Source organism: Mugil cephalus, chromosome 7, assembly GCF_022458985.1.
Source record: "Mugil cephalus isolate CIBA_MC_2020 chromosome 7, CIBA_Mcephalus_1.1, whole genome shotgun sequence".
NCBI lineage: Eukaryota > Metazoa > Chordata > Actinopteri > Mugiliformes > Mugilidae > Mugil > Mugil cephalus.
The window spans coordinates 21,209,419-21,237,133 of NC_061776.1; the positions used below are offsets into that span (position 1 = coordinate 21,209,419).

The 27,715-nt window shown below is 40.4% G+C and overlaps 1 protein-coding gene across 1 annotated transcript; it reads left to right on the forward strand.

The window, feature by feature from the left end:
• Positions 1–23,892: 23,892 nt before the first annotated feature.
• On the forward strand, positions 23,893–25,508 carry rgs5b (regulator of G protein signaling 5b). Its single transcript, XM_047589628.1, has 5 exons — positions 23,893–24,068; positions 24,180–24,269; positions 24,377–24,438; positions 24,559–24,722; positions 24,829–25,508. The coding sequence occupies exons 1-5, from the start codon at positions 24,025–24,027 to the stop codon at positions 25,003–25,005; spliced, it is 537 nt and encodes a 178-aa protein (XP_047445584.1). The 5' UTR covers positions 23,893–24,024; the 3' UTR covers positions 25,006–25,508.
• The last annotated feature ends 2,207 nt before the right edge of the window (positions 25,509–27,715 follow it).

Consider the following 27,715-nt stretch of genomic DNA (forward strand, 5'->3'; position numbering starts at 1 on the left):
TTCTGCCTGTAGACCGAGTAAGGCCACTGAGCTTTAGTTCGGCAGCGCACGCTGACTCACACGAAAGAGTGCAAACGCACACACACACAGTGACAAACTAGGCTGAGAATACCAGTGGAAGGCTCTAATTCACTTTAACATTGTAGCTTTGTACTCAAGTACAAAAGTAAGATAAAGGTTAAACAGTCCTCTCTGAGTTTAGCTGCTTTGAGCATGTTCAAAGTGCGTTCAAGCAGAATGTAAGACATGGTCTTACATGAAGTAATGGAAAGATTTACAAAAAAAGAAGAATTGGCTGCGAAAATGTTTTTCACCTTGACTTATCTCAGACTTTAATCGGTCTGTTTCGTAAAAAATGCAGAGACAGGTGGAGAGATGAGAGACTGTTGAAAAATAATAGAATGGATTGGAGTTGCTTTAGAGATCAATGCACTGTGCCATGTGCACAGGTCGATAACTGCACTGTTTGCTGTAAAGTCGGCTCATTTTGCTGTTTGAGGAAAATGAACTCAACCGAGTGTGCAAGCGAGTATATGATGTGGTTTCTGTCTACACTTTAGATTGATAGCTCAGGCTCACTAATTGGCCTTGAAGTCAACATACAGCTAATGTGAATGTCGTTAAGTGTGGAAGAACTTAGTTTCATACCATGGTCTCTAATCTATATGCAAAGATGGACATTTCCTGAAGCTCGTTTTTGAAGCTCAATGTGGTAAATACAGCAGCTGCCATCTTGGCAGCACCTGATTCCACCTCAACATCGGCTTATCTAAAATGAACTAATTATGAATTACATTCAGGAATAAGCCCAGTTCTCATATTATTCCATTTCCCGTGCGTACCTATAAAGTCGTGTCTAACACCTCTCTTTCTGTTCATATTAGATGTCAAACCCCATCCTCCCCCTCTCTGGGGAGACAAGGAACCAAAGCTTTCTAAGTTGTGAACCGACTCCCCTGGGTTCCTCCATGTACAAAGCCTATCTTCCATCTCCACACTTGTCCCCTTCATCCCTTTCCCCCCAACCCCACTCATCTCTCCATCCATTTCCCTCTGGTTCCCCGTGAACCCTGTGCAAACTGACAGCAACCTGCGCCTGCACACACCTGTCATTCAAAGAAACCACACTCTTATTTATGCATACCATCAAGCCTTCATAGACCTTTAACAACAAATATCAACCACTTTTTTTCATGACTGGAGAAAATAGTAACTATGACCAAAAAGTTTTAGTCACATCAGGTTGTCAACATGTTTATTTCTGCTGGGAAGTTGGACTATAGCACTGCCATCTGTGGGGACTGACTTGCTTTCAGAGCCAGCCTAAAGTGGCCATTGGAAGAACTGCCATTTTTGGCAGTTTTGGCCTTTCCTTGATGGCTTCATTATTGTGCCCTGGAGGTTGCAGCTTTCTCCAAACAGATGTACTGAATAACGTGGCTAAATGAACACCAGTTCCATTACAATTCAGCCATGTGTCTAATAACTTGGCATGTCCAAATCGCGTATACCAATAATGCTAGAGGAAAGTAAAGGCAGAAGGCTGCAATCCAGTCAATGCAGAAATATTTTACTGGGTACATGAAAATATCGACCTGGTGGTGGTAGATAAAAAGCCTGGGGATAACAGAAGTTTTTAGGATTAAGCCTATTGGGAAAAGTTAAACTGAATGATATGCAATCTAATAGCTGATAACACATTTACATCAAAAACCGAAATGTGCTCATCACTGATGCTCTGGGGTGGTCAACAAACTAAGCAGAATTCATCCCCAGAGGGAATCCATCTGATAGTTGTGGAGCTATTTCAGTCCTGACCAAAGCACAAACAGAGTCACGCTGGCATCCCTAGAGCCACGCTGCTAGCACGCCTAATAAAAATACAGCTGAGTAGATGTGACTTGAACTGTGACAACGCACCAAAAGAAATCATAAAAAAGGAACTCCCTTCCCCTCAAATATATTCAGCTTTCAAAACATACAAGAAACTGCAGCTCCTCTCTCCCCACTCATTGCTTTCTGTCACCCTGATGAGGGGACTCTTCAAACACTCCGTGCCCTTGTTCGGGTGCATTGTCGTCCTGCCATTCTGAGCTTTCGCTCTTAATTTCCAGACACATTCATCACACACAATAACAAGGCTAATTTCAGGGTAAATAATTGTCACCTGCCTGTGTTCCTCGCTGTGGGTGTGTTTCGTGTGTTTAATGACTCCTCACTCTGCATCCAAACACCGTAGGACCTGACAAGCACTACCGAAAGGAAACGAGGGAGAGTATATTCTTTGAAAGTGAAATGTGTCTTTCCTCCCCGCAGGTAAATGTGTCTGTGCTATGAGCGTACACATTTTTCAGATGATGATGATGAAAGAGCGGTTCAAGTCTGCCCGAAGATGAAAGAGATGTCTGTGCTTCTCTCTGGATTCATTACTCTCAATTGAGGTGTCTTTTACACATTCCTTTCCTCTACTATCCCCTGCTGCCTCCTTCCAATTCCCGCCCTCGTGGGGACCCACTCAGCTGCCAGGTCCCCTTCTCCGAGGCTCAGTGAAGCCATCTTCACCCAGAGACGTCCACTAATGGGATCACGATGATGCTCAAAGGACTCTGATCGGCAAATTGAAACAAATCACATAAATAACAGGGGTTGTCTCTAACTGATTTCCTTGTGGCAAATCTCATCCTTGATAAATGAAGGCTTTGAAACTCACTCTCAATAAGTAATTAAACAGAGGGGAGCATGTTTTTGAGCATTTATGTTTTGGTTTAAATTCAGATTGATTGATTGATTGTCTTTCTCATGACATTGTTCTTAGAGAGGCATGCTGGATAAAATGAGCAACATTAAGTAGGCCGATCTGCATGTTGAGCTATTTTTCTTTGTGCTTTGTTTAGTTTCCTCGTGTTTTAGTTGTTTTTTAGGCTGAATTCCATCATTATATTTTCTGTCAGACTCTTCATCAGACCTAGGTTGGCTTGTCTCTGCAGATTTGTTGCAGAGAGGTTTTATTGATGAAGGCTATACTGTATAAATAAATATGCCTGGCTCTCAGCTCACAGGCTTTATACATTTTTGCATTATTTAAGTTGGCACATCGCAACTGGCATGTGTAAAGAAAGAGACTTTATAGAGTAGTGTGTTTCTGCAAGGAAGGTACTGATGGGCCGTGAAGACGGCAAAATAGATGAAATACCAGTGGAAATAATGGGGAGTGAAGGTATGAAGTATTTATTTCATTCTCTGTTTGTAGTGTTGGCTGCTGCCGCCATGACAACATGACAGCCAAAACAAATTATAGGGGAGAAGCTTCAGGAATGAGAGTGCGCCTGATGGTCTAACCTGACGATGTCGCACCGTTAGTCAACCTGATTGACTGTCTGACAGAGACGATAACATGGTGTCATCTCCATCTGTCACTGGCCGTCCTCCTCATGTGGTCCACTCATCTGGCCTGGCAGCGGACGAAGAGAAGAGAAGAGAAGAGAAGAGAAGAGAAGAGAAGAGAAGAGAAGAGAAGAGAAGAGAAGAGAAGAGAAGAGAAGAGAAGAGAAGAGAAGAGAAGAGAAGAGAAGAGAAGAGAAGAGAAGAGTCTCTTCGAGAGCGCTCAAAAACACCAACATCTGCAGGGTGTATTTCACAGATCATAAAGCATCAAAGACATGCAGGGTGACATCGGCAGGTCTGACCAGACACTTTTGTCCTCGTATATCCTCCAGGAGAAGATGGACAGATTCAGGAATAATACCCTAAATCCTGATGCTTGGGTTTTCCACTTAATGTATTGAATGAGATGGATGAAAGTTGAGGAAATAATGTGTTTTTTGGGAGGTGATGGGCTGTGTGAATGTTGAGAATGAAGCTAAATGAACCTGACTGTTATAAGGACTCACACATTTTCAGTGCTGGAAGGAGAGGTTCCAACAATGCACATACTGTACATACAATGTATTTCATATGCAAGCATTTTAGCTTTTTAGATTTTAGTTCTTATCAGAAAACCTGCGATTCACAGTTATAGAGTGCAACTTACAGCGGATGGACACATTTGCACTGCAGTCATACTTTGAACACTGACCCTGATAACCAGACAGAAGATAGACGGGAAACATCTAACAGAATATCTCAGAAAAGGAAACTGTATTTTTGTCAGGGGCTGTGTAAAATACATAGAGGATGGTGCTACATGACCATTGGACTTGAATACTGACCACATGCAAACAGTACTCTGGGTTTATCTCTCACATTCTTAATGGAAATAGCATGTGTTTTATCTGCTCAATGCTTCAGTCTTTTCACTGATTGGGTTAAATGGAAATATTAAAGTTGTGGGTCATAAAACCAAATCAGTGAGCTGAAAAATTGTAAAACTCTTTTTAGAGCTGAGGTGGAATTTCAGGTTAACAGATTGCATGCATCTCACTCCACACTGTTTACAGCCCTTTAGTGTATTGTTAATCTAAAGAAACTCATTTCATCCAAGTAATAAGCCAGCAAGCATCACACTCGCTGGTACCACGGCGATCTTGTTGTGTTCATATACACAGTTACAAAAAAATGACATGAGAATTTTAGAAATACCTGAAGGATTTGGTCCCTTGTCCCACGAAGGCAACACCAAAAGAACAGCAGTTCCACTTTTTGATAAGTTTCCACCAAACCCAACCCCCTGCATTAACCTCCAGCTGAGCCCTGAGGCACTCGGGTTATGTAAACTGCTCCCTGTAGGCCTGCCACTGTTTTCCTTTCAGATGATGCCTGAGAACTGAACAGATACATAGCAAACATGAGGTTAAGGCTGTTCATTTTGTTAACTCAGTTGTGAATTCCGTTTTTATTTTTTTTATTTTTTATTTTTTTTACTTGAAATGTTTTCTATATTGGCTTACAAAACTGAGCTTTTTTTTTGTTGTTTGTTTGTTTTTTCTGTTTGACTAAATCTGTTGAGGCTGAGATCATCAGCACAAAATTAAAATGTTAGCAGAGAATTTTGCACACAATCATTTCCAGTGTGGTGGGAACTTGTTTGACATGTTGTTCAGGGGGATGGATTCTTATTAAAAGGCAAAAAACATCAAAATAGGATTTTTCATGGTGTGAGGGAAATTTTGTGCTGAATTAATGGAGAATTTAATGACCCACAAGGGAAATTGGTCACAGCAGCTTAGTTGCACATAAAAGAAACGTCCTTAAAAACCACAAGGAAAAATAAAGGTAAAATAAAATAATATTAGATTAAAATAAAATAAAATAGACAGTGTTATCTGGTAAACAGTGTAAGCAAAATATGTACACAATTAGCATTATGCAGAAGTTTAAAGTAGTTGGCAAAACGGTGTCCAAGGTGATCTAGTTGTTTGGTCAGTTGCTTAGCAACGGTGGCATGAATCATGTCGCATGGTGTTTTCTTGTCGACTGTGGGAGGAATGTAAACTCCAACACCCAGGAGCTCGTCTCCATCCGCCCTAAGAGCCCCGAAGCCAGGCACAGACGCTCTGTAGTCCATATGAACCCAGGTCTCCTCAAAACACAACGCACTACTCACAACACACTCCCTCTTGGTCCATAAAGCGCACACAGTCCATCCATTTTGCTGCCAAAGACCTCACGTTTCCCATGACTACAGATGGAACTGACCTGAGCCTGACCTGAGCTTCTTCTGAAATTCAGCGGGAATCTCAGGCCTCGCTCCGGGCAGCTCAGGGGACACGGACAGCGCTAGCAGCTGATCTCTGGAACACACCACCGGACACAGCGGCCGCTCCGCCACACAACAGCCAATGCCACAGCCAAACAAATAAGTCCAGAAAACAACAACAAAAAAAAAACAAAAAAAAAAAAAGCAGCACAAAAACTGGCAAAAAACATGCCACTTTGTTCAAGACAGAGACAAACCAGACAAAAAACAACCAGTAACCTAATAAGAATAACCTAAAAGGATACTAACATTGTCAGATATTTGGGAGCTCTGTGACCTATGCCAACTTAAGCTGGGTGCACACTTCGGTCTTTACAAATATTAAAAAGACTAGATCAAGATCTACTCGAGCCATCTCCTCTGACGGGTATCATCAATAACTAATATATTTTTGTGGGAGCTACACATGCCAACTATCCCCAACTAGTGCAGACAGTTAAGACTTTGTCCAACTAGGCACCGTGGGTAAAATCTGGCAAAAAAAAAAAAAATCTTGTGGTGTGTCCTCAGCTTTAATGAAGAGCCATCTGGACTGTTGCTAGATTCGATCACACATACAGAGCAAGAAGAGTTAGAACTGACACGGCCTTAATTCTTTTCTTGATTGAGCCTGTTACAATCTACTTTAAGCCTTAGGATGTTTTGTGAACACAGTCCCAGCATGTCCAGAGCATACAGACTCATAAAGATAAAAGCATGGCTGTTGTCTTTCTTCGTCCCGAAATCTGATTAGATCAGAACATTTAAGGGTCACAAAATGGCAAATGGTGACAGTACATGCTTCACAGACAGGAAGTGAAACGGCAATTATTTCCTTCTGCAAGAGAGCAAAAGGCATGATCACTACTTCTTCTTCCTACTAGTAGGTATTTTCAAAGTGACCCAGCTCTCTTAAGACATGTTATCCTCTATTAGCGAGATGTCAGGCCGACAGAAGGCATTCACTGGTGATTCCTAATTAAACATGATCAGCGCAGGCTAAGTCTTCATTTCTGTCTTGATAAGCCATAAGAGCTCTCCAGGGTAAAGTGAGAGCTAACATGCAGTATGTGGGGATTACGATTAGCTTTAAGCTCTACTTCCTTCCCGCCGCCCTTGTCTCTCCTAAGCAGGCTGAGGCGCCCCAGTGAGTTAAAAGAACATGCAGTTATCACCAATGGTCGTTAAAAGTCTCCATAGTTTTCATCTCACTCCAGCCCCCGAAATGAGCATTTTAAGCCGCGTTGCAATGAACAGGTTCACATTTGGGTTGGGCCTCCATGAGCACCGTTACCGTATGCTAATTTGGCAGCTGGAGGCTTTGTGAATTACTTATGGTGGTGAACTACATCTAAGTTTTATTACTGCTATGGCAGATGGTTAATGACCCTCAACAATGATAAAATATTTTATAATGACCCAACTGTACGAACTGCGGGCAGAGGCGCAGTGAGATGGGTGGAAGGAGACAAATAATTTAGCAGCCCTCTGACTGTACGGAGATCAGAAACATTTTAAATACATCATGAAGACAAAATTGCGGAGGCTACAAGGGCCCGGGTGTCACATGTTTCTCGTCAGCGTGGAATTTCTCCAGTGCTCCTGACTGACAGCCTGAGACGGAAAGAGTGTGTGTTTGATATTGAAAGTGGTTTCTTAAAATATTCAGTGTATCTAATTAAAACTGTCTATTATGTATGCTGAAAACATACAAAGCTCCCACAACAGTAGCATGGCTGTGAATATTATACCTGATTCGACATTGCTCCCTCTGGCTTGCATTACTTTTGTGTGCAATGAAAGATAAAAGACTTTTAATTTGCGTTGGTTTTCTTCACAAACCGATATGTCTTTCATGAAAACACCAGGATCAATAATTCTCTCATAATCTTTAGCGCTGCACATTGTGCTTAAATTCATTCATTATTGCGGCATAAATATGATAAGATAAGGGATGCCGTCTGCGGAAAGAAACACTTCTTTGTTAAACCTAATGGTCCTATAAGAGCACAGTCTTTCAAATAGCTCCCTCTTACTGAAAAGACCATCAAAATCTCTTTGGAAAGAAGACAAATGACTTGAATGGCTTTCATCTCCATCTATGAAATTACCCTTTTAGCTTAAGTGCTCTGATGAATTTGCTCAAAACTGAGCATTTTGCAGATGTACTTTTCCCATTCCGTCTTCCCTGCTTATAAGTACACTTATCTTTTAAGATTCCCAGAAAACAACTTGGATTTCTCTTCTGAGTGGTAGCTTAAAAAAAAAAAAAAAAAAAAAAGCTTAAAAACACTAAATAGTGTATTCTGGGCAGAACAGAATAGAATAGAATAGACGCCTTCACAGTTGGTAAACAATGTGACGTTTTTTGAGGGGCGGGGCTTAGCTGGAGGCAAAACATCTCGTCTCATATTTCAATGGACTGTTTTGGCAAGAATGGACGAGGAAAAGACATATTTTGGAGAATATACTAATACACTCACTCCGCAAGACAAGTGTTATTTTAAAAAGTTGACTGATGGGACTACATTCACTGGCCTCTACATTCTCACTCACTGGATGGATGATTTGACTATAGGAGAATACACAGTGGGAACAAAGTCTGGTCTGTCAGTATCAAGTGAAGCCTATAAGATACTACAAGAAGTAAGTGGAACCACTGTGGAAGGTAGTAAATGCAACTTCAGCATGGACAGCCCTGAAACACACAACTAATGTTGTGTTATCATTAATTAGCCTGTAACCCCCCTCCCAATAATGATTAACTTAACGTAATTTTAGTCAGATTTCAGTCTAACATATAAAGTTATCTAGACAGAAACTAATGATGTATTACATATTAATCTTACCTGCAGCATACCGACAGTGGCTGGTATGCGATAACACTTCAAATTACTGTTTTTGCTTTTTTGATTTTGCCACCAAAAAATACAGCAATATGACATTTTCGTGGCTGGCAGTAACAGCATCCTCAAGCCTCAAGCTTGAGGATGCTGTGACGTCACAGCCAAGAAGGTAGAAAACGAAAATTTGTCATTTTAGGTTTTAAGGCTCATTAAGAGTTTATTCTAAGGGAACAAAACTGCATTCAATTTCTTATATTTTCATCTTTGACACGTTTTTCTGTAAGCGTGAACTATAAAATAGCCATGCTAGCTGTATATGGAGGGTGGCTGCTTGGTCCTACTTGCTTAATGATATACACATTTTAAAGATGCAACATAATGTGTCATTTCTGACCGAAACCTATAAAATAATATTCAAGCAATATTCATCATCCCTTCAGCATTAACCTTTTTTGCTTTCAGCACTTATCCTCAAATTAGCATGTTAAAATGTTAATCTGAGTGAGAAATTAGCATTTAGCTCAAAGCGCCACTGTGCAGCATTCCAGCTCCACAGAACTTTTTGTATGACTGACGATTCTTAATACTTGATGCGTGCATAGAACACAAGACTCAATGGACAAGGTTTCATAAATTAATAAATAAATAATTAAATAAATAAGAAAGATTTCTTCACCCTACAACAGAAATCTTGAAGTAAGGCACCAGAAGTTTAAAAAATACATCCCGGTGCCACTGAATTCCTCACTGTTTGAGAATCCCAGTTGTCGGTAAAAGGGGTGCCAAGATAATGTGATTCCAAAAGATTTATAACAATCAAACAGCGGATCGGCCGGGGAGATTGAGCCATTTCACAGACCAGGGGATAGACATCGCTACCGCCTTGACTTCAGCCCCTATTTCCACTTCTCATTGCAAGAGAGAATACTGATTCAAGCTATCATCTTCAGACAGGTGCTCTTACGGCCATCATCCATTCCCATTAGACTTTAGTCACACCCACTGATCCAAGTAGACAAAATAGGTTGAGAAGAAGACGACCTTATAGTAAAGGTGCATTAAACTTAACTCACTAAAATGTTTTAAAATAAGAAATGGACTCAGGGTGGTGTAACGTGGCATCCACTTTGGCTTTTCCTTCAAGTACACGTAGAGAGAGAAAAGCAGCGACAGGGATACAATTGAAACGATTGGATTTCTTCAAAGCTAAATGCAGGCATACATGATAAAATATGCTTACACATGCACATCTGCTCCCAGTGGATAACACATGAAAGCATTATAAAGACTTTCTCTGTTGTCTGCTATGGAAATATGCAAGATAATGTGGCCCTTAGGGGGTAGAGGCAAGACAAAAACAATACAAAGTATCCAGGGGTTTCTGCAGGGTACGAAAATTGGTGAGAAAAACAAAAGCAGCACTCTCTCGCCAGTTTCCATTCATCTCTCCTATCTGCAGAAAATGCTGCAAATATTAAGACTTCCATTTACACTGTTTAATACACATTCAGAAGCTTGCAGGCATACGTACTCCCACAATCCTATTATACGTGACACAAAGCCTGCTCGGTGTGTCTAAGGCCTTCAGTTTAATGGTTTATCTGCGCTCAGTGCCAAATATCTCCACTGTGTGCAGTTCAAAGTAAACCCCTGTTTGGATCAAAAGCAGTTTGCCTAAATCTTCTCCTTCACCACAAAACATTAGAATCAACGGAAAATTTGAGTTTTTATTTTTTTTTGTACTTTTTGTTCAGTCCTCTATTTTTATACTGAGCTTAACCTCAAGAGAGTGTAAGAGCAGATTGTGGTTGATGTAAGTGGTGATCGAGGAGTGGCGCATGAATGAGAGCTGCTGCAGGATTACAGGGACGTGACATTGATTAGTGGTGACACAGCAGAGACAGGACTCTGCCTCCATCTGCTGCACAAACACGGAACATCACTGTCTCTCAGCTACCCAACTCCTGTGAGCTCAAAGCTTTTCACTCTGTCAAATATGTCCAAAAGAAAGCTCGGAAGCTATTTGATCATCGCAAAAGTGCAGTGTCAGGTATGAAATAGAAATAGTATTTCTAATATTGGTGATATTTTTGAGAGATTATGAATGTTTTGCAGTTTCTATAAAATAGGATTAACAGAGAATGTTTAATATGAGATAATTATTTTTCCCCTCGCATTTGATTCTTTTGATCTTGTAGCAAAATGTGAGCAAAAGAAGTACATGATGTACAATTCTTGAGTTCGACAATTTACCACTCTGATTGGAAGTACACATTCGAGACAAAACTCCAGCCTGACGTGTCCTTCTGCGAACAGTTTAAGTCACGTGTTGCTTTGTCACTGGCCTCCATGGACTGATTTCATTTCTTGGTCCTTTGTCATCTCAGCTGCAATGATGTCTCTTACACCGAGGGACGATACATGCGCGGTTGGAGTCAGGGCCGTGTGTGGAATGATAATCCCGGACCAGCTAAAATGAGACCATGAAAGGCACGAGTCTGACTTTTATTGACCTGGAAACCTAAAAATCATCATCAGTAGTAGTAGCGTCATGTTCGTCGAACCCAGCTTTGATGTTTTAGACCAAAAGATACCAAAAGGACACGTTTTGATGTGTCAGCTGCTAAGGACAGTGTGTGTGTGGACCAGGATGACATTTGAGGAAAACGGTGGAAACATGTCTTATCTCACTCAGTAGAAAAAGGGGCAGTTATTGTTGTGGCATTTTCACTTTGGGATTAATATTAACATGTCAGGTGACTCATCTATGTGTTTTGGTTCTTTTCCATTATTTAATGTGCTCACAGTCCTTATTCACATTATTGCAAAATATGATGTGTTTAGAGGCCTGTTGCCAAGAATTCTCTTTCCCCAGAGGGAAAAGCCAGTGGTCTGAGTTTTACGGCCAGATGTCATTTCCGCAACACTGTAACTTTCAGACAAAAAATAATGTCACCGTATTACTGATGGTGTCTCATGCTGTGATGCCCCTGCGAGAACAAAATTCCCACATGAGTCTGTAGCTTGGGAAAGGCTTGGAATGTGGTAAAATGGGAAAATGTAATCACATTCAATCAGCTAAATGAAAGGGAATCACCCAGAAAGCACCACTGTCAGCCTCTAAAAGCTTTAATAGGTCTAATAGCAAATTTACAACCACAATAAAAGCTGTATTGTACACAGAAAGATAAATATATATTTTTCCCTTACTTGTCATTGGTGTTTTGGGAAATTCAGAACCACATAACCCCATTAATGACCCTTTTTTTCTTTTGGCACAAAACACATTTATATTTTCAATAAACAGCAGTTTTTAAACAGCCTCCAACCAGAAACTTGAATTACCATAAAAATGGATAATTTGCATAAATTTGTGCCCACTGCAGACATTTATTTTCTTTTTCAGGGCAAGGGTTATTTCTACAGATAAATAAGTTCAAGGCTTAGCATACGATGTGAATCAAAATGATCAAAGAAATAAAGGCAGGTCTATGTGTGGTGTGTCTGCGTGTGTGTATGTGGGGGTCTGAAAACAGAATATTCCTTCTTCTCTTATGTCTGGATGCAGATCAGACCTAAGAAAGTGGTCCGTGTTGTCACTGTACATTAGTGGTGTGCGAGACTGCATATTTTGGTATCGATCTGACACCAAGTAAATACGGGCCAGTATCGCCAACACCGACACCTTTCAGTAAATAAGGTGGTACTGTATGCATCATTGAATTGCTAAATCGCTAAGTGTTTTTTGTGATGCTTCTCTTTTTATATTATTATTATTATTGTTATTATTATAGTTAAAACCCAGTACAGAATTAGGACAAAGTTCATAATTAACTAGAAAATGCTTTCTTATCTTTTATCTTAAAAAGTGCACGCAAACCAGTAAACAAATTAAAACAAACAAGTACTGTTGAGAAACTATAATACAAAATTTATTTGAAATTCTCAAGAACAAAAAAAAAAAAAAAACTGGTGAAAATATAAATAATATGTAAACAACTTAACAACCCCCAAAGCCTATAGTTAGTCGGTGCAGAACAAAGGTTTTGGTTACAGGTTTTTGTTCAAGAACAGTGTCATATTAACAAGTGTGTGCCTGCTGGAGCGGCGAGTCCGGCGGCCCTGCTCTTTCCGAAACCGCAGCTTAAATTTACTTAAAGCAAATAATCGATCGCACCAGGCTAGAATCGATCCTATACCGATACCGCTTAGTATCGATACTGTCGATGTTTGGATCGATCCGCCCACCACTACCGTACATGTATTAAAATCGCCCTTCAATAGGTATACGTTTGACACTTAATTTGATCAATGGACGGCTGAGGTATGTGCATCTAAAAATGTCATGAAATGTCTGTGAAGGTTCTTAGTCATCCAGGTCATGGTAATCCAAAAAAGCATTGAATAAGGTCAGCTGGACTTTCTAGAATTTCTTGAAGACGTTTCGCCACTCATTCGAGTAGCTTCTTCAGTTCAGTTCAGAACTGAAGAAGCTACTCGGATGAGTGACCTTATTCAACGCTTTTTTGGATTGTCATGAAATAAAATGTGCCCTCAACGTAAGCATTCATCATAATAATCATACTGGCAACAGTTTATAATTCACAATAAGTAATGACACAATTCGCTGAACCACAGAAATAACCCACAACTGAGACATTTGCTGTTGCTTTCTCAGAGGAAATCAGATTTTACAGTCCAAATGTGTTAAACAAAAGCATGAATTGCAAGTTATGTTACATTGTGTGTCTCTAACATGGTCCAATGACTGACAACATCTTGCACACAGTAACTGCTTAGCCGTCATCCAAACTCTATTGGTGCCTTGATCTTTTAATTTACTGGAACGTGTCCTGTTGTTCAGTCAGTTTTGTCACGGCCACGTGTTTTCTAACGTATTAAAAGTTCAGACATTTTCCCAATGAGTCACTACATCTTCAGACCATCAGCATTTCTGAGCCTTGCAGAGGAAACGGAGCATCAGTTGCTACGTGGGTGGATGTTTCAAGCTGGCGTTCGATGGCCTTCAGTGGGTTTTACAGCATTTAAACTGATTTTTTTTTGTACAGTATGCGCCGTGTCTTCCCACTCCTCCAATCAAAGACGGCATACCGTGAAAGCGTCATTATGCCCACTTAGTGAGCTACCTCTGCTCTTAGTGTGAAACACTTTGTCTTGTTACAAACATGTGTGAGGGCTTTTCTGCAGAGGTGGGAGGATTTCGGGGACAATCGGAAATATAAAATAGAGGGGAACGGTGTGCATTTATCATTTTAATTATTTGGCAACGTGAAGTGAGAATCCAAAGAAACGTGAAGTAATCCCTGGCCTTTATCAGCCCTTGTAACCGACTCATTCTGCATAAGACCCTGAAACCGCTTCCCTCCTCTGCTTCTTTGCTCTGCTTTGTCTCTGTGAAGGATCAATTAGAGGCCTAAAAGAAAGAGCTGGAGAGGTCACACCGCAGCATCAGCACTGCTTTGTCACTGCTTTTAAAACTCCAGTCCAACCTGTAGAGCTCCATCATGGAGACAATGAAAACATGGGCAAGGCGTTGTTTTCTTCAATATCACTAGTCCAGTGATTGTGCTCTCTCAGTTACTGTAAATGTTCCCTCCCTGAATTCAAAGAATTGTCCAAGAATGTCCATGTCCATCCTCACAATTCAATACATCCCCCACAGTGTGATGGATTTTATATTTTAGTGTCTCAGACTGAAAATGAAGCATCACTAGAAACATTGTACATGAGGGACTACTGAGCGTTCAGCTGATGCTCGACAACCTACAGCCAATTCTTACCAGGCGTAAACAAAGTCTTTCACATGAAACGCAACCAAGTTTTTAATCATGAAAAGGTGTAATCTTGCTGATGCCAATAAAGCAAAACACGTTTTCTTTTTTTTTTTAAAAATTATTACTTAAATGAAAAATGCTAAGTATGTTTTCATCGTAATCTCAGATTTTGTCTATTTCAGATTATTGAGCTTTGAGCGTTCTGATGAATTACAGCGCTCTAACGATCTCACACCCTCCTAGACCAGACCAGGCACCCACACCCCATAGCAATGACACTCCTTGATGGTTGCAGTCATCCCCAGCAGGATGCAGCCTGACACAGACACACACATAAAAACTCCTAAAAAAATATGAACAACACAATGTGACCAATTTGATCTGGCCTCCAAATTCACTAGATCCCAAACTGATCAAGCATCTGTGGGATGATTCACAGAGGACCCTCCCCTCAACCCATAGGACCCAAAGGCCCCATTAACATTATGTTGGGAGACACAACAGGACACCCTCAGGAGACCCATGTCCATTCTCTGCGGAGTAACAACTGATAAAAGGAGACCCGGTCTGGCGGTGGTCATAATGTTATGTCTGTGCTGTCTATGCTGTAATCATCTATTGACTGATGATGCGTTTGTGTTCTAATAAAATACTATAAAAGACATGTTGTTTAAATATCTGGCCCCGGAAACAGGAAGAGGGACAGACATCGTCTCTTGGAGTGAACAGGACAAAGTTCACTTTACAGTAACACAGGCTGATGGGTTCTTCTAGATCGTTTGCAATACACTGCAGATGACAGACGCACGAATCTTGATGCAGAGGCTCCCTTTATTGCTTCGCTTGTGCCATTGACACAACTGATCATCGTCAAGAGATTCACCGTTGGTGCTTGGAAACCGTTAGATCAGGCAGACAGACGGGGAAATTCGCTCTCAACTCCAATTTGCAGCAGGAGCAGAAAGTGTCACGTAAAGGTCAGGTCTGATTCATTTTGCTGTCTTCTCAGCTCGAATAACTCTGTTCTTTGTGTCACATATTGATCAGATTCTACTCTTTAGTTTCGAACCATTACTTTTTACATGGATGTGCTCACATATTACACAACACAAACCGTGTAACTGCAAGATATTCATTTTAGTCTTAAACACTTCCACTAAAAGAACTGTCTGTCAACAAAACACAATGAGGACTAGACCGATGACACACTGATCAAATTAAACGAAGCTCTTGGAAAACCGTATTATGATCTGGCCGTATATGGTCACATTTCTCCCTAAAATCACATCCCAGGCGACGTTGGCCAGAGATCGTAGATGGAGCTAACACAACAGTCTCTATAACTCTTTGACTGTATTTAAAGATGGATGTTTCCCGAAGACAAGTTTCTGAAGCATGGAAAGTAGTTTTGTACCCGCCTGTCAAGGAGCCCCTCCTTTAATTACGCCAATTGTTTATTTCTGCTGTGAAGTTAAACAATTTAACCACGTGGGCTGACTCGCTTTTCGAGAAAGCCTCAAGTGGCCGTTTGAGAAACTGCTGTATTTGATACTTTGGGGCCTCTACTGCATTTTTCAGCCTTGACTGCAACCCACATGCATGTTTGAAGCAATGTTTAAAGCAGATTAGTTTCTCTTCAAACTTTGCAGATTGTAGATCTGTAGTTATTATATTATTATAAGAAAAAACAATGCTCTCATTGAGTTATGACACGGCCCAGGGCTCCAACAAGCAAGATTCTCAACACACAGACCACAACATACCTGCAACCTGCAGCTACCAATTATCCCCACGCTGCTAAAAAGATTTTTTTTTTTTCATTCCAACTCAGGTTCCACATTTCCACTTTTGGAATGATATTCTTTATTTATATATATATATATAGTATTGTGCAGTGTTGTCATTGCGTCAGTTCCTTCAGGGAAGCTGTACTGCCACTTACATACAAAGACGCAATGAGAAGTCTTCTGATCTTCGCCAGAAGCAACTCAGAAGAAACAACAATCCTGCGCATTAATTCTCTCAGAAATTCTCTTGGACTCCCTGTAGGCCTGAAACAAGCTGCTGGGGATGGCGTCATATGGAGAAGACCCAAAGCACAGCCCGGCAATCAGTAAAATCTTTCTTTTTCCATGAGGAGAGATGCATTCCCAAGCATTGTTTGCACAAAGCAAATAATTCACAAGAAGACAGAAGGAAGTCTCAGCAGAATTACAGACAGCAGCCCTGTGATTACACAGAACTACAAACTAATCAGTGCACATTTTAGTGTATTTATGTTTTTATGAATATCAAACCCTTAATTAACCCTTTATAGGGAACTCATTGAACTACTTGAAAATTCTACATTTCAACCCTAGGGTGTCATTACAGGGCAAAAGAAGAGTTTTTCCAGTAAAAAATAAATAAATTTTTATTTTTTTTAAATCATGGAGAAAAGCAATATTAATGTAGAATTTAACATATATGGTTCGTTGTCCTTAAGTGGTAAATAAATGTAAACTTGTATTTAGAGCATTAGAACATAAGGGTTGATTCAGGCACTTGTTAACATCCACATTATCACATTAAACAACATTAGGACACATTCAGTGTTCATACAGAGATGGCCTGAGCATGTTTCCTTTATTTTCTCTGATTGGCTGGGTGAAAACCTCATGCTTCTAAGCCTCGCTGAGAGGCACAGTGACGCAATATAAAATGTGCTGAAGTTACCAAGTATAGTTCCTCCCCCCATAGAGGGGGAAAGGAACTATACTTCATCAGCTACAACAGCAAAACGCACAAAATGAGAAACGTAAACATTCCCATCCGCTCTTTCCTTCGAAATAATCCTCTCCCTTTTTGCTACTGATGGTCCAGACTGCGATCTTAATGGATTTCTAAGAAATGTATTACTTACAGATGATGAGTCCTGCTGACTTGCATGATGAGTGCTTTCACAAACCTCATGACGTCTTCGCTGAATAAATTTGTAATCACTGTTGTCAGTTTTCATTTTCTCCAACACTTTGGTTTATGGCCGAATATCAGCCAAATCTAAAGTGTTCCTGTATGTCTAATGCTGTGTGTGTCTAAAAATATGCAGATGAGATGATAAACACAGTAGACACCATTCCTGCTAAACATCAGCATGTTTTGATAGCTGTGAGCATTTTAGCATCCGGACATCATTTAGCTTGACTGACAGCTGTGCATGGAGGAACTCTAAAAGAGCTGCTAGCGTGGCTGTCAACGAGAAGTGTTCTCATGATCCACATTCACAGTTCATTTCTGAGAAGTGCTTGGCCGAGATTTCCCCACTCAAGTGTTGCCGAGCAGACGGGGCTCTCAGTGTTGCACCTGCCCAGATACATTCAACAGGCCTGCCCCAGAATATCCTTCACCTGACCCCCAAACACTTAGCGCAGTGCTCAACTCTGCAGACAAACATTTACTTATCATTGAAATGGAAAGAAAGAAAAAAGAAAGAAAGAAAGAAAGAAAGAAAGAAAGAAAGAAAGAAAGAAAGAAAGAAAGAAAGGCAAAATCTCCAGCTTTAATAATTAATTAAATAATTGATATTTATGTGGTGGTATAGCCTATTCCTCTCTGACTTCTTTTACTGATGTTTACACCGTGAGTCTTGAAAGGATGTCGCCGAACCTATTGGCCTGTCTGACCGAATTTAATGAATTATATTGTAAATATGGAAACGGTGCCTTCATTACACTGATGTGACATTTCTGTTTTGTTTACTGGCACCTCATTAACCTCCTGTTCCCACTCACCCCACTGTCTCACGCTACACCCATATTTCAGAACAAGGCACATTAGTGGCGCACGGTGCTGCTCATCATTCCCCATAGAGCAGATTTCTCTTGTCTTCAGCTGGAGTTCTGGCAGTGTACCCAATTACCCGGGTGTCTACCGGCGTCCCGCTGGTGCAGACTTTGCCTTGCTGTGAATTTGTTTTAGTGGTAGCGAGTGCAAACGTATTAGCCTCCCGCAGAGGATTCTTAGGAAAGCTGAATTCAATTTTTTCTGTAATTGTTCCAGGAACAAAGAGATGCTCTGCATGTTTTACCAAACATATTCACGGTGTAATAACAAGGCCTTGCGTGCGATGGTTTGAAGTGAGCTAACCTAATTGGGTTGAGTATGAAACACGGACTGTAAATTGGGTATGAATGTGCCCAACGTCCTATGATATTTTATAACACAGCCATGCAGCTTGATGGCAGATGGGAGAAACACAACACCTGCATGTATTAATCAAAGCCAGTGTTTCAGAATTAACAATACATCCAGCTTCAGTAGCTGGCTAGTTCTGAAAGTAAATGAGACAGATGGGTGTATCCAAAAGCCCTGGATACACTAGGTCCTCTTTTTCATGTGTCATTGATATTCCACTGAAGCTAGGGCTAGTTAACATTGATTTGTCATCTTTGCTGCTGCATCTCCAGATGTTTGATGGAGCAGCTGACATTTGATAATACATAGATAGGCTTATGTGAACCACTGGTGGCCACCAGCCATCTCAGTTAGGATGCATTATGTAAGCCTCCACCTGCTCGGCTGGATAGAAAGCTGGGGGAATATGCAGATCACGGGTTCTCCGTCCGTTGCCAGATGGTGCCACTCAAACTGTACCTGTAGGCCGCATATTGTACAATGCACAAATAGGCTCAAGGTTGCTCCCGCTGTTCTGTGTTATGACTGCACACTATGCTTCCTGCGAGCTCAAAACAAAATCTAAGCCTGTGGGCCAGAGTGGAGGCAGAAAGGGAGGAGGAGGAGGAGAAGTTGAAAAGAAGGAAGTGGTCTTGTTTTTGGAAGACTTCCAGACAGAGGCTGGGGTCACAGCGGCTGGGAAAGGGACTGACTCTCTGGGAATTCCATGTGTGTGCTTCCCGTATCCAAAAGACACTTCCAGAAACCGGCCACTGAGTTTAGTGGAAAGTCAGCCCGGCTTGGCATTTAGACAGGAAGCATCAGCCCCCCATGTGTCAAGATAATTGTTGCAACACATCTTTAATTCAGTTGAGATATTTTTAATATCAAAAGAGCATAAGTCAACAGTGAGCATATAAAAAAAACTCCGTGCAGTCCTTCAGGGGGCAAAAATTAATAGTTTGATTTAATAATGTTCTGTAGTTTTCACTTTATTAAGTCAACATACAATTCTCAAATTCACCTGACAGAGTATGAGAAAGTCTTTCATGGCGGGGGCTGAAAGGCTGTGAAAGCTTTCTGCTGCCATTCGCCGCTCAAAGTTCAGTGAAGGGTGAAGCTTTTCCTTTGTGACGGTTATGACAATCACAAATTGAGTCCCAGAAACTTTCCCAATCAAGAACCTCCAGTAAGGTTTTACTTTGACTGACGTGGATAAATGCATCTTTTTTTTTTAAGTGTTCCAGCATCCAGTACTTTATTTTTAGTCACCACAAAGGGAAATCCCAGTGTCACACACTGTGTGTATTCAGCATACACAGTGATAGTGCTCAGAGTGATTGTTTTCTTATGGCTCGCTGTGTAGATTGACGTTGGATGAGATAAATGCTCATGGAATAGGTCGATCCAGATAAGAACCAGAAAAATACTGCATGCACTTTGCACTGTTTACAGTGGAGACTGCACATATCATGAGCATCTAAAGAGCAGACAGGACAGGCGAGCTGAACAACATATGACTTGAACGTCCAGTTGTCCAGTTGTGTGAGCATGAACCATGTTATGGTTCTGTTTATGGAGTAACATTTTCACCGTCCACATTTTTCATTCTGCTTTAGCTCTGCCATGTCCTAGACTTCAAACTGCAGTTTAAATGTGAGTTTGTTCTGCTGAGCTGTACAAGTGCTCGCTGTCTTATAAATTCCAGGGCTTGTTTTTCTAAGCAGAGAGATACCATCATGCAATGACAATAACAATAACAGTAGATTATAAATTGACAATATTGCCATACGAATTTGAGATGTTTAGCAAATATCTGTCCGTTACTAATCCAGTAGAAACAAAAGAAATGAAACATCCATTTGGCTTTGTGTTGCTGTTGTTGTTACCTGCAACTGTTAAATGGCTCATCAGCTACTAAGTGCTCTAGCGTCCGCTGTCCAGCTGCATATTTATCCATCACTTCATTTGGTGCCGTGCAGGCACCGTGTAATGTTTAGAAAACTTTCTGCTAAGAAATAAAAGAAATACTCTGTACCTCGGCTACTATCAACATACTCATTGAACAGAGTTACAATCCACTTACTGCTTCTTGTTCAAACACGTACTCAGCCGAGAACAGAGAGCGAAGCAAACTGAATTATGGGCACAATGTGAAACCACAAAGCAAGCGTCGTGGCCTGTTATTTTAGTCTGCCTCCAAATTACAGTACATAATGCGGAGGCACAATTTTCCTCATCTTCAGTCGACAAAAATATCCTTCTTCATTGTGTCAGCAACAGGCCTTCAAAATTATATTCTGTTACACCAAAAATAATAATGATAATAAAAAAAACAATGTCGCTGACCGTAAGTGATGAATGGGGAGGAGGCAGGTTCCAGACAAATTAAATACCTTTTAATGAGCCTGTTATTGAACATGACCTATAATGCTGGAAAGTGTTACCCTGCTGCCTGTTATGAGATCTTTGAGAGTGTTATATCACGATGTCTGTGTGTGTGGAAGTAGTAGTAGAACCCTTGTAATCTTAATGATCCCTTTGTTGACTGACCCAGAATGCAACAAGATGACACAGATACAAAATGCACATACTAAAGAGCTGTTGATCAGGCTCCCTGTGTGTGTGTCATTAGCGTACACACCAGGATCCCATTCTATTGTTGGATAATACAAACCTTTTAGTGACATGTCATAAGCGCATTACGAACTGTGTCACTGAAGGAAAAAAATGACTTTTGTGAGTTGTATAGAGTGCATAAAACTAACAGTGTAGCATTCAAAGTTAGCATGTAAGGTTTTTAAAGAGAATGTGTCAAGAGCAAACATTTGCATCCGATGTGAAGAAGTGCACAGCACGAAAAACCGATCGTTAAGTTGAACAGAGCAAACAATGTTTCAGATGCAGCAGCACTGTGATGCATGGAAGAAATATGCAAACCACACACAGGTAGCAAAGGGTTGAATTTCAACAACTGCATCCATAAATGAAAATAAAAAAAACAGAAAAAAAAAATCCACATGACTAACAACAAGACAACTGACATGTTTTGGCTGCAAGATCGATCACATTTTGTGATCCCGGGGCAGTGAAAACATGTTTACGATATGTCAAGTATCTCCAGAAAGCTTCATCAGTTCAGGGCCATGATGTCCTGAAAAACACTGACCCAAGAGTGAAAAATAGATTTTCTGCTGTTGTGCTCTGAACTGTAGCATACTGAGAGGACGGCTGTCTTACAGTCTGTGGTTAGAGGTCCAGTTTGGGCTACTTTTGGAATGTGAAACAGAAAACGAAGTTCGAATTTGTAGTCAGATAAATCCTCTGCAGACTACATTTAAAAAAAAAAAAAACATATATATGTAATTCATGAATATGCAGTGCTTGGATGCACTGGTAAAGTCATTGAATGATGGTTTTCAGTTTCTAATTACATAAAGATTTGTGTACGGTGGTTTTGTACATTGAAATGAGCGTAAAATACAGTACTGTAATACCAGTCTTTTCTCTTTAAATTAACACCACCGTCATGCACCTCCTAAATGTGTTGTAAAAACACCTCATTCTTGTAGAATTCACATACAAAAAACATTGCTGGGTGACTCCTCTTTGAGTACTTTCCTTGTAACAACTTCATTTCTCTGTGAAGATTGTAGACTGCACTTCTCCAGAAGAAGCGGGGAAGCAGCTTTTCATTGGGCGTTAGCAGAGGAGCCAGTTAGAGGAAAAGTATATTGTTTGTGGCTGGCGGCAGAGGAAGCTCACTCAGACACTCGCGGTGAGTTTTCAGCCTCTTCATCAGGCCGGCCGGCCTTTCCTTTTCCTTTGTATTTAGTTGATATTAGCAGGGATTACCGTTACTGTAGATTGCTCTCCACGCCGTCCAAATATAGATGTGTCACTTTCAGAAAACAATAGGATTCTTGGCCCTGAATCTATACATAGGCACAATTATCCTTGCTTGGTCATGCCTTAATAGGACGAGATGGACAAGAATGCCAGTCTAGACTGAGGTGGTGAAAGCTCCTGACTAAACCTGAAGGAGTGTCCTGTTCTCTCCACTGAGAGAAAAAATAATTAGGTCCATAAGGATTTAAGCAAGGAACAGTGGAATAATAGTTTAACACTTAAGGTTATAAAGGTTACGGTCGTTGACCCTTTTTACATTGTTTGTTGGGAGTTTTTTCTCCTTTTTAAGCCTGACTTCTTTTGCTTGTTTTATGCTTTTTCCCTTTCTTTTTTTCTTCTTCTTTTTTTTTTTTTTTTTTTTAGTTGTGTTGTAATGAGTTTGCACAGACAGTAGGGCCTGTTGAGGCCTGCAATGTTCAGCTTTATTACATTTGATAATAAGATAACGCTCAGTCAATAAGATAACGACAGTCTTTATTGGTGCATATAAATATTATATTATTTTATTTTATCCACCTATTTCAAACCAGTGATATGGTAAGAGCATGGAGATAACTCTAATGGCACAAATCTGTAGTAAATGAAATAAATAAAAAAATAAATAAATAAAAAAAACAATAGAGAAAAGTGCCATTTGACATTAAAACAGCCTTGAATCCACAAGATAATTATCCATAATGTTGCAGAGAGCGTCTAGCACTTGATTCATTTTTAGGAAAAAGCAATCTATTATGATATTTGTCACATAAATGATGTGGCAGAATTACAACAGGACAAAAGCAGCTGCTTGAATGAGACAGAACCCTTTTATGATAAATCGTTAGTTATGCTTTACTTTGACCTCCTACGAGACTGAAACGCATCACTCTTCTACCCACTAGTATTCAGAGCTTTGGTTGGTTGTCTAAGTTGTCTATGTGGAAAAAGGGATTGAACCACTCAAACACCCAAAACACCAAGAACTTAAATTTTATTTTATTGATGTAAAATGTAAAATAGCTGAATATGTATTGTGACAAAGCTGAAAATAAGAGTTTCTTCATCAAGATGATATTTTGCATGCTTTTCACACAGGAGCTACAACACTACCTGTTTACATTTTGCTGTGTGTGCTTATATAAAAAGATTTAAACATGATCACAGTGTAGATTGGGCTGATTTTTGGACCTCACCGATGGATAACCTGTTTGGATTGGAGGGCTCCTTGACCCCAAAACACATAGCTTTTATTGAAAGTGTTCTTGTTGCAGTGGATTTTCTGTCCTTGTCAGAATGTCTGGTTCTCCGTACAAATACTCACTCTCCAACATCACATTCACACAGCCTCTTAAAAAAAGAGAGAGAGAGTTGAGTAGTAGTTCAGTCACTCTCCGTCACACATTTTCCTCAGTAGAGAGGAAGTAGCTTGGAGGAAAATCGTCGTTGAAAATCTCCTCATGCTCCCACACATCGTATTTCATTGGCTGAGAGGCGTGATGTCACAGAGCAGACGGCCCTATAAAGAGTCACTCTCCCACACAGGAGGCAGACCAGCTAAGAGCTCTTTCACTTAGGACAAGGAAGGCAGCGCAGTGAGACGCCACATACTTTAGAAGCACTTGTCAAAACCTTTGGAGCTACACACCAGGGACCGAGAAAATAACTCATCATGTGCAGAGGACTGGACTCACTGCCTATCACCTGCCTGGAAAGGTACGATCCACAAGAGCTTTGTGACATTTATTTGAACAAGACATTACAGTTTTGTGTGCTTCTGTGATATGCTGCACGGCTGTAACAGTTTGTCTTTCTTTATTTTAACAGGGCAAAGGAGCTGAAAGCTTTGTTTGGAAGTTTACTACAGAAGTCTGATCACAGCATCACAGCGCAGTCAAAGAAAAATGACAAACTAAGGTGAGTTACTCAGTCAACTTCACTTATAAAGCATTTCAGTAAAACTACAGCAGAGCCTGGTGACGTTCACAACTTTTCCTAAGGATCTTTTCTATTTGTTTCTGCAGATTAAATGTCAACGAGCCACTGAAATGGAAGGAGTCATTCGAGAAACTCTTGTCCAGCCACAGTAAGTGTCATCCTCCAGATCACATTTAATCATTCCAGTTTTTAGTTTTTGTTCATTTATTTAACAAAAAAAAAGACAACCAGATGTTAACAGCTGCTCTCCTCTTTCTGTTGTTTCTAGATGGACTGTGCATGTTCAGAGCGTTCCTTGTGTCGGAGTTCAGTGAGGAAAACATCGCCTTCTATTTGGCATGCGAGGACTACAGGACAACTAAACCTTCAAAACTGGCCGCCAAGGCAAAGAAAATCTACGAGGAGTTTGTCTGCTCCGATGCACCACGAGAGGTAAATATCCATTAACTAATAGCGGTTGTACCAAGGTGCTGTGTTGCCCTGTTGTGTTTCTCTCATCTTGATGTGAAATGCTAATAATCACTTTCCCCTGTTGCAGGTGAACCTTGACCATCTGACCAAAGCGATCACCAAGGAGAACATGGAGCAGCCAAGTCAGTCGTGTTTCGATGCGGCCCAAGCCAAAATCTACACCCTGATGGAGAAAGACTGCTACCCTCGTTTCCTCAAATCATCAACATACTTGGAGCTGACCAGAAAGACCAAGACAGGCTAACTTAAGTTGATAACTCCTCAAAAGGGACATAAGCTAAGTGACGCACAGCTGAGACTGGAAGGGTTTCAGACGGAACAGATACCTCAGTCCAAGGAGTTTCACGTCGGGTTGTGGAGTTTTCTTTAGAGATTTCCAGAGGCTCCATACAGACCGGGGATCCGAGCTGGAAGCCGAAAGCACGCTTGAGTTTGCGATGGGGAAACTGACACAGACCGGGCACCAGGCAACATCTGCCTGTAAAAGAGGCACACGTGCTGCACATAAAGTCTACATAAATGTCAGCTACAGTGGCATGAATTTAAAAGTGCAAAGAGGACGAGTTGCTATCACACAACAAAACTACCACTTGGAGAAAAGCATCTCCGTAGCATTAAAGCTTATTTATTATTTATTTATTTAATTGTTGTTAACTTAATGTTTGCTGTTGTTGAAAACTTTTTTTTTTATCTGAAGTACTGTATGTATAAGTAAATGCATTGAATAAAGAATTTCTTGCCACAGAAGATGACTTTGTTGTTCCTCGGAAAAGTTATTCATAGGCAGATGTTGCTAGTCAGAAAAGGAAAAAATGAAGGTTGGAAAAAGTAGACTTGCTTGTGTGCATCGTTATAGTATCAGCCCGTGTGGTTCCACCTCACATGTAGGTGACAGGATTTTTTACTGGCAGTGGAAGAAGTGACAGTGCGTGTGGGTGAACATTTGTCAGTCCTTGGGCTATTTTAAATATCGTACCCTTTGATACACCAAATACGAGGATCCAAGCCCATTTAGATGGATAATGTCTAAAATAAATAAAAAATCTTTTTATATTTTTATTAATCACCCCAGAGGAAAAATTTGCCTCCTCTGTCTCAAGGTCACACAAATACAAGACTTTACGCTAAGCGTTCTAGAGGAAAGGGCTCAGCTGAACTCTGAAACAAAAAAACAACCAAATGCTCCTGCAAACGAAAGCGAAGTCAGATTGAACAGTATCTATTTACATGTGCTGCCATTCCTGGTAGAAGCCATCCCTTTGACAAAAACATTACATCCGCCAACATGTCAGGCTTCATCGCCAAGGTGACAGGCAGGAAGAAGTATCATATTTTCCAAGCATATTTCCCCAAATGTAAAAATATTCCTTTAAAGTAGTGGGTCAAGGATTTTGCTGAATGGATGACAGTTAGCGTAGCTTAGCATCATGAATGATTGTCTTGTGTTAAATAGGCCAGCGAAGTAGCTTTTTTTTTAACCAGTGGATAGAGTCAGGTTGATTTCCCCGTATCCAGCGTTAGTTTTAAGCTTGTGGCATCAATGTTTCCATGTTAAACTCTAAAGATGTCAAACTATTTACATGTCAATATAAACGCGTCTTTTTCGACTGAGCAAACTCATTGGAGCCAGTAGTTAGCTTAATTTAGCCTAAAGATATTTTTTGCTTATATATTTTGTATTCTGTACAAACTAAATAAATGAATAATTAATTGTTATGTCTGAGCTTTAGAGGTACAGTTAGTTGGGCCTTCAAAGCTAAACCAGACTAGCTGTTTTCTTCTACGCTCAGTCCAACGCTAACCTAACTGACCACTAATTTTAGACTTAACATTGTAAAGAAGTGGTCCTCAAAGTGGGGTGCCCGCCCCTCAACTTTCAAAACAAACGTGAGAAGGCATATATCACCCTCAGTTTCACCAGTACAACGGTGGATAATAATGTCTAAAAGTGTCTAAAAGTGTCCAAAATATTAGCTTCTGACAGATTGAAGCTGAATAAGATAGGACGCCGCTTGGAGACAGCGCACTCAGAGGATAAGGACAAGCCAATTGGTCCAGAAAAAAAAAAAAATGAGAAAATTGAGAAAAAAAAAATTATAAACTTGCATGTACAACAGAATGTCTTTGAATGCTCAGTTCACCTCATATAAAATTGTCTATAGAATTTTTCAGTGTAAAAAACAGTCAAAAAGATAGCTGATGAAGCAGCAGCAAGATAAAAGTAATTCCTCTGTCAGACAGTCATGAGCACATGTACAGTATGATCTGTCAAAGGACACAGAGGGGCAACTTAATAAGGAATGAGAAAGATGTCGCTTTGCTCTGCACATGGATGAATGCATTAAAGAAATATCAATCTTCTTATCTAGATAAAGGTAAAGGGCTGGTCACATTGAACCTACTATTACACAGGCAATGAAGCTGTGATGCTTTAATTTGTGAACTACAAAGCTGATTGCCTGTAGCGTCATGTTTAGAAACACTGAAGTCAGTGTTCTTGTCTAATCATGCCTTAAAACCTTTCCGATCAATCAGACGATCTTTATTTCAGACTTGAATCGGTCCATGTGAAAAAAAAAAACAATAATAATAATAACAAAATACTACAGGGGACAAACACGAACATGTATTTTAAGGCCTTCTTCTGGCACCATCCCAATTTGTGGTTTGATCGTAATTTTAATTTGCATAAACCTTTATTTTACACCTACACAGATTAAACCTACACAGATTCACAAGTTACTGGATTGTACATGAATCAGAGTCTCTGCCAGATTCACGGAATACACGAACAATTTCAATCCATGTGTCACCACAACTCGAATCAAAGGGTGACTGTGCAGCTGCTCTCTGCACAGAAAGGCAGCCCAGTCGAATGCTGAATGAATGGAGCCCTCTAAATTTGATCAAAATGTCAGGGCTTGGACAGTGTTCCACCTAAAAACAAAAATGCA

Bases quoted from the DNA above. Each gene is read 5' to 3' on its own strand.
- rgs5b (XM_047589628.1), top strand. From the start codon at position 24,025: ATGTGCAGAGGACTGGACTCACTGCCTATCACCTGCCTGGAAAG. The intron at 24,270-24,376 runs GTGAGTTACTCA...TTGTTTCTGCAG, and splicing joins AAGAAAAATGACAAACTAAG to ATTAAATGTCAACGAGCCAC. The intron at 24,439-24,558 runs GTAAGTGTCATC...TGTTGTTTCTAG, and splicing joins GAAACTCTTGTCCAGCCACA to ATGGACTGTGCATGTTCAGA.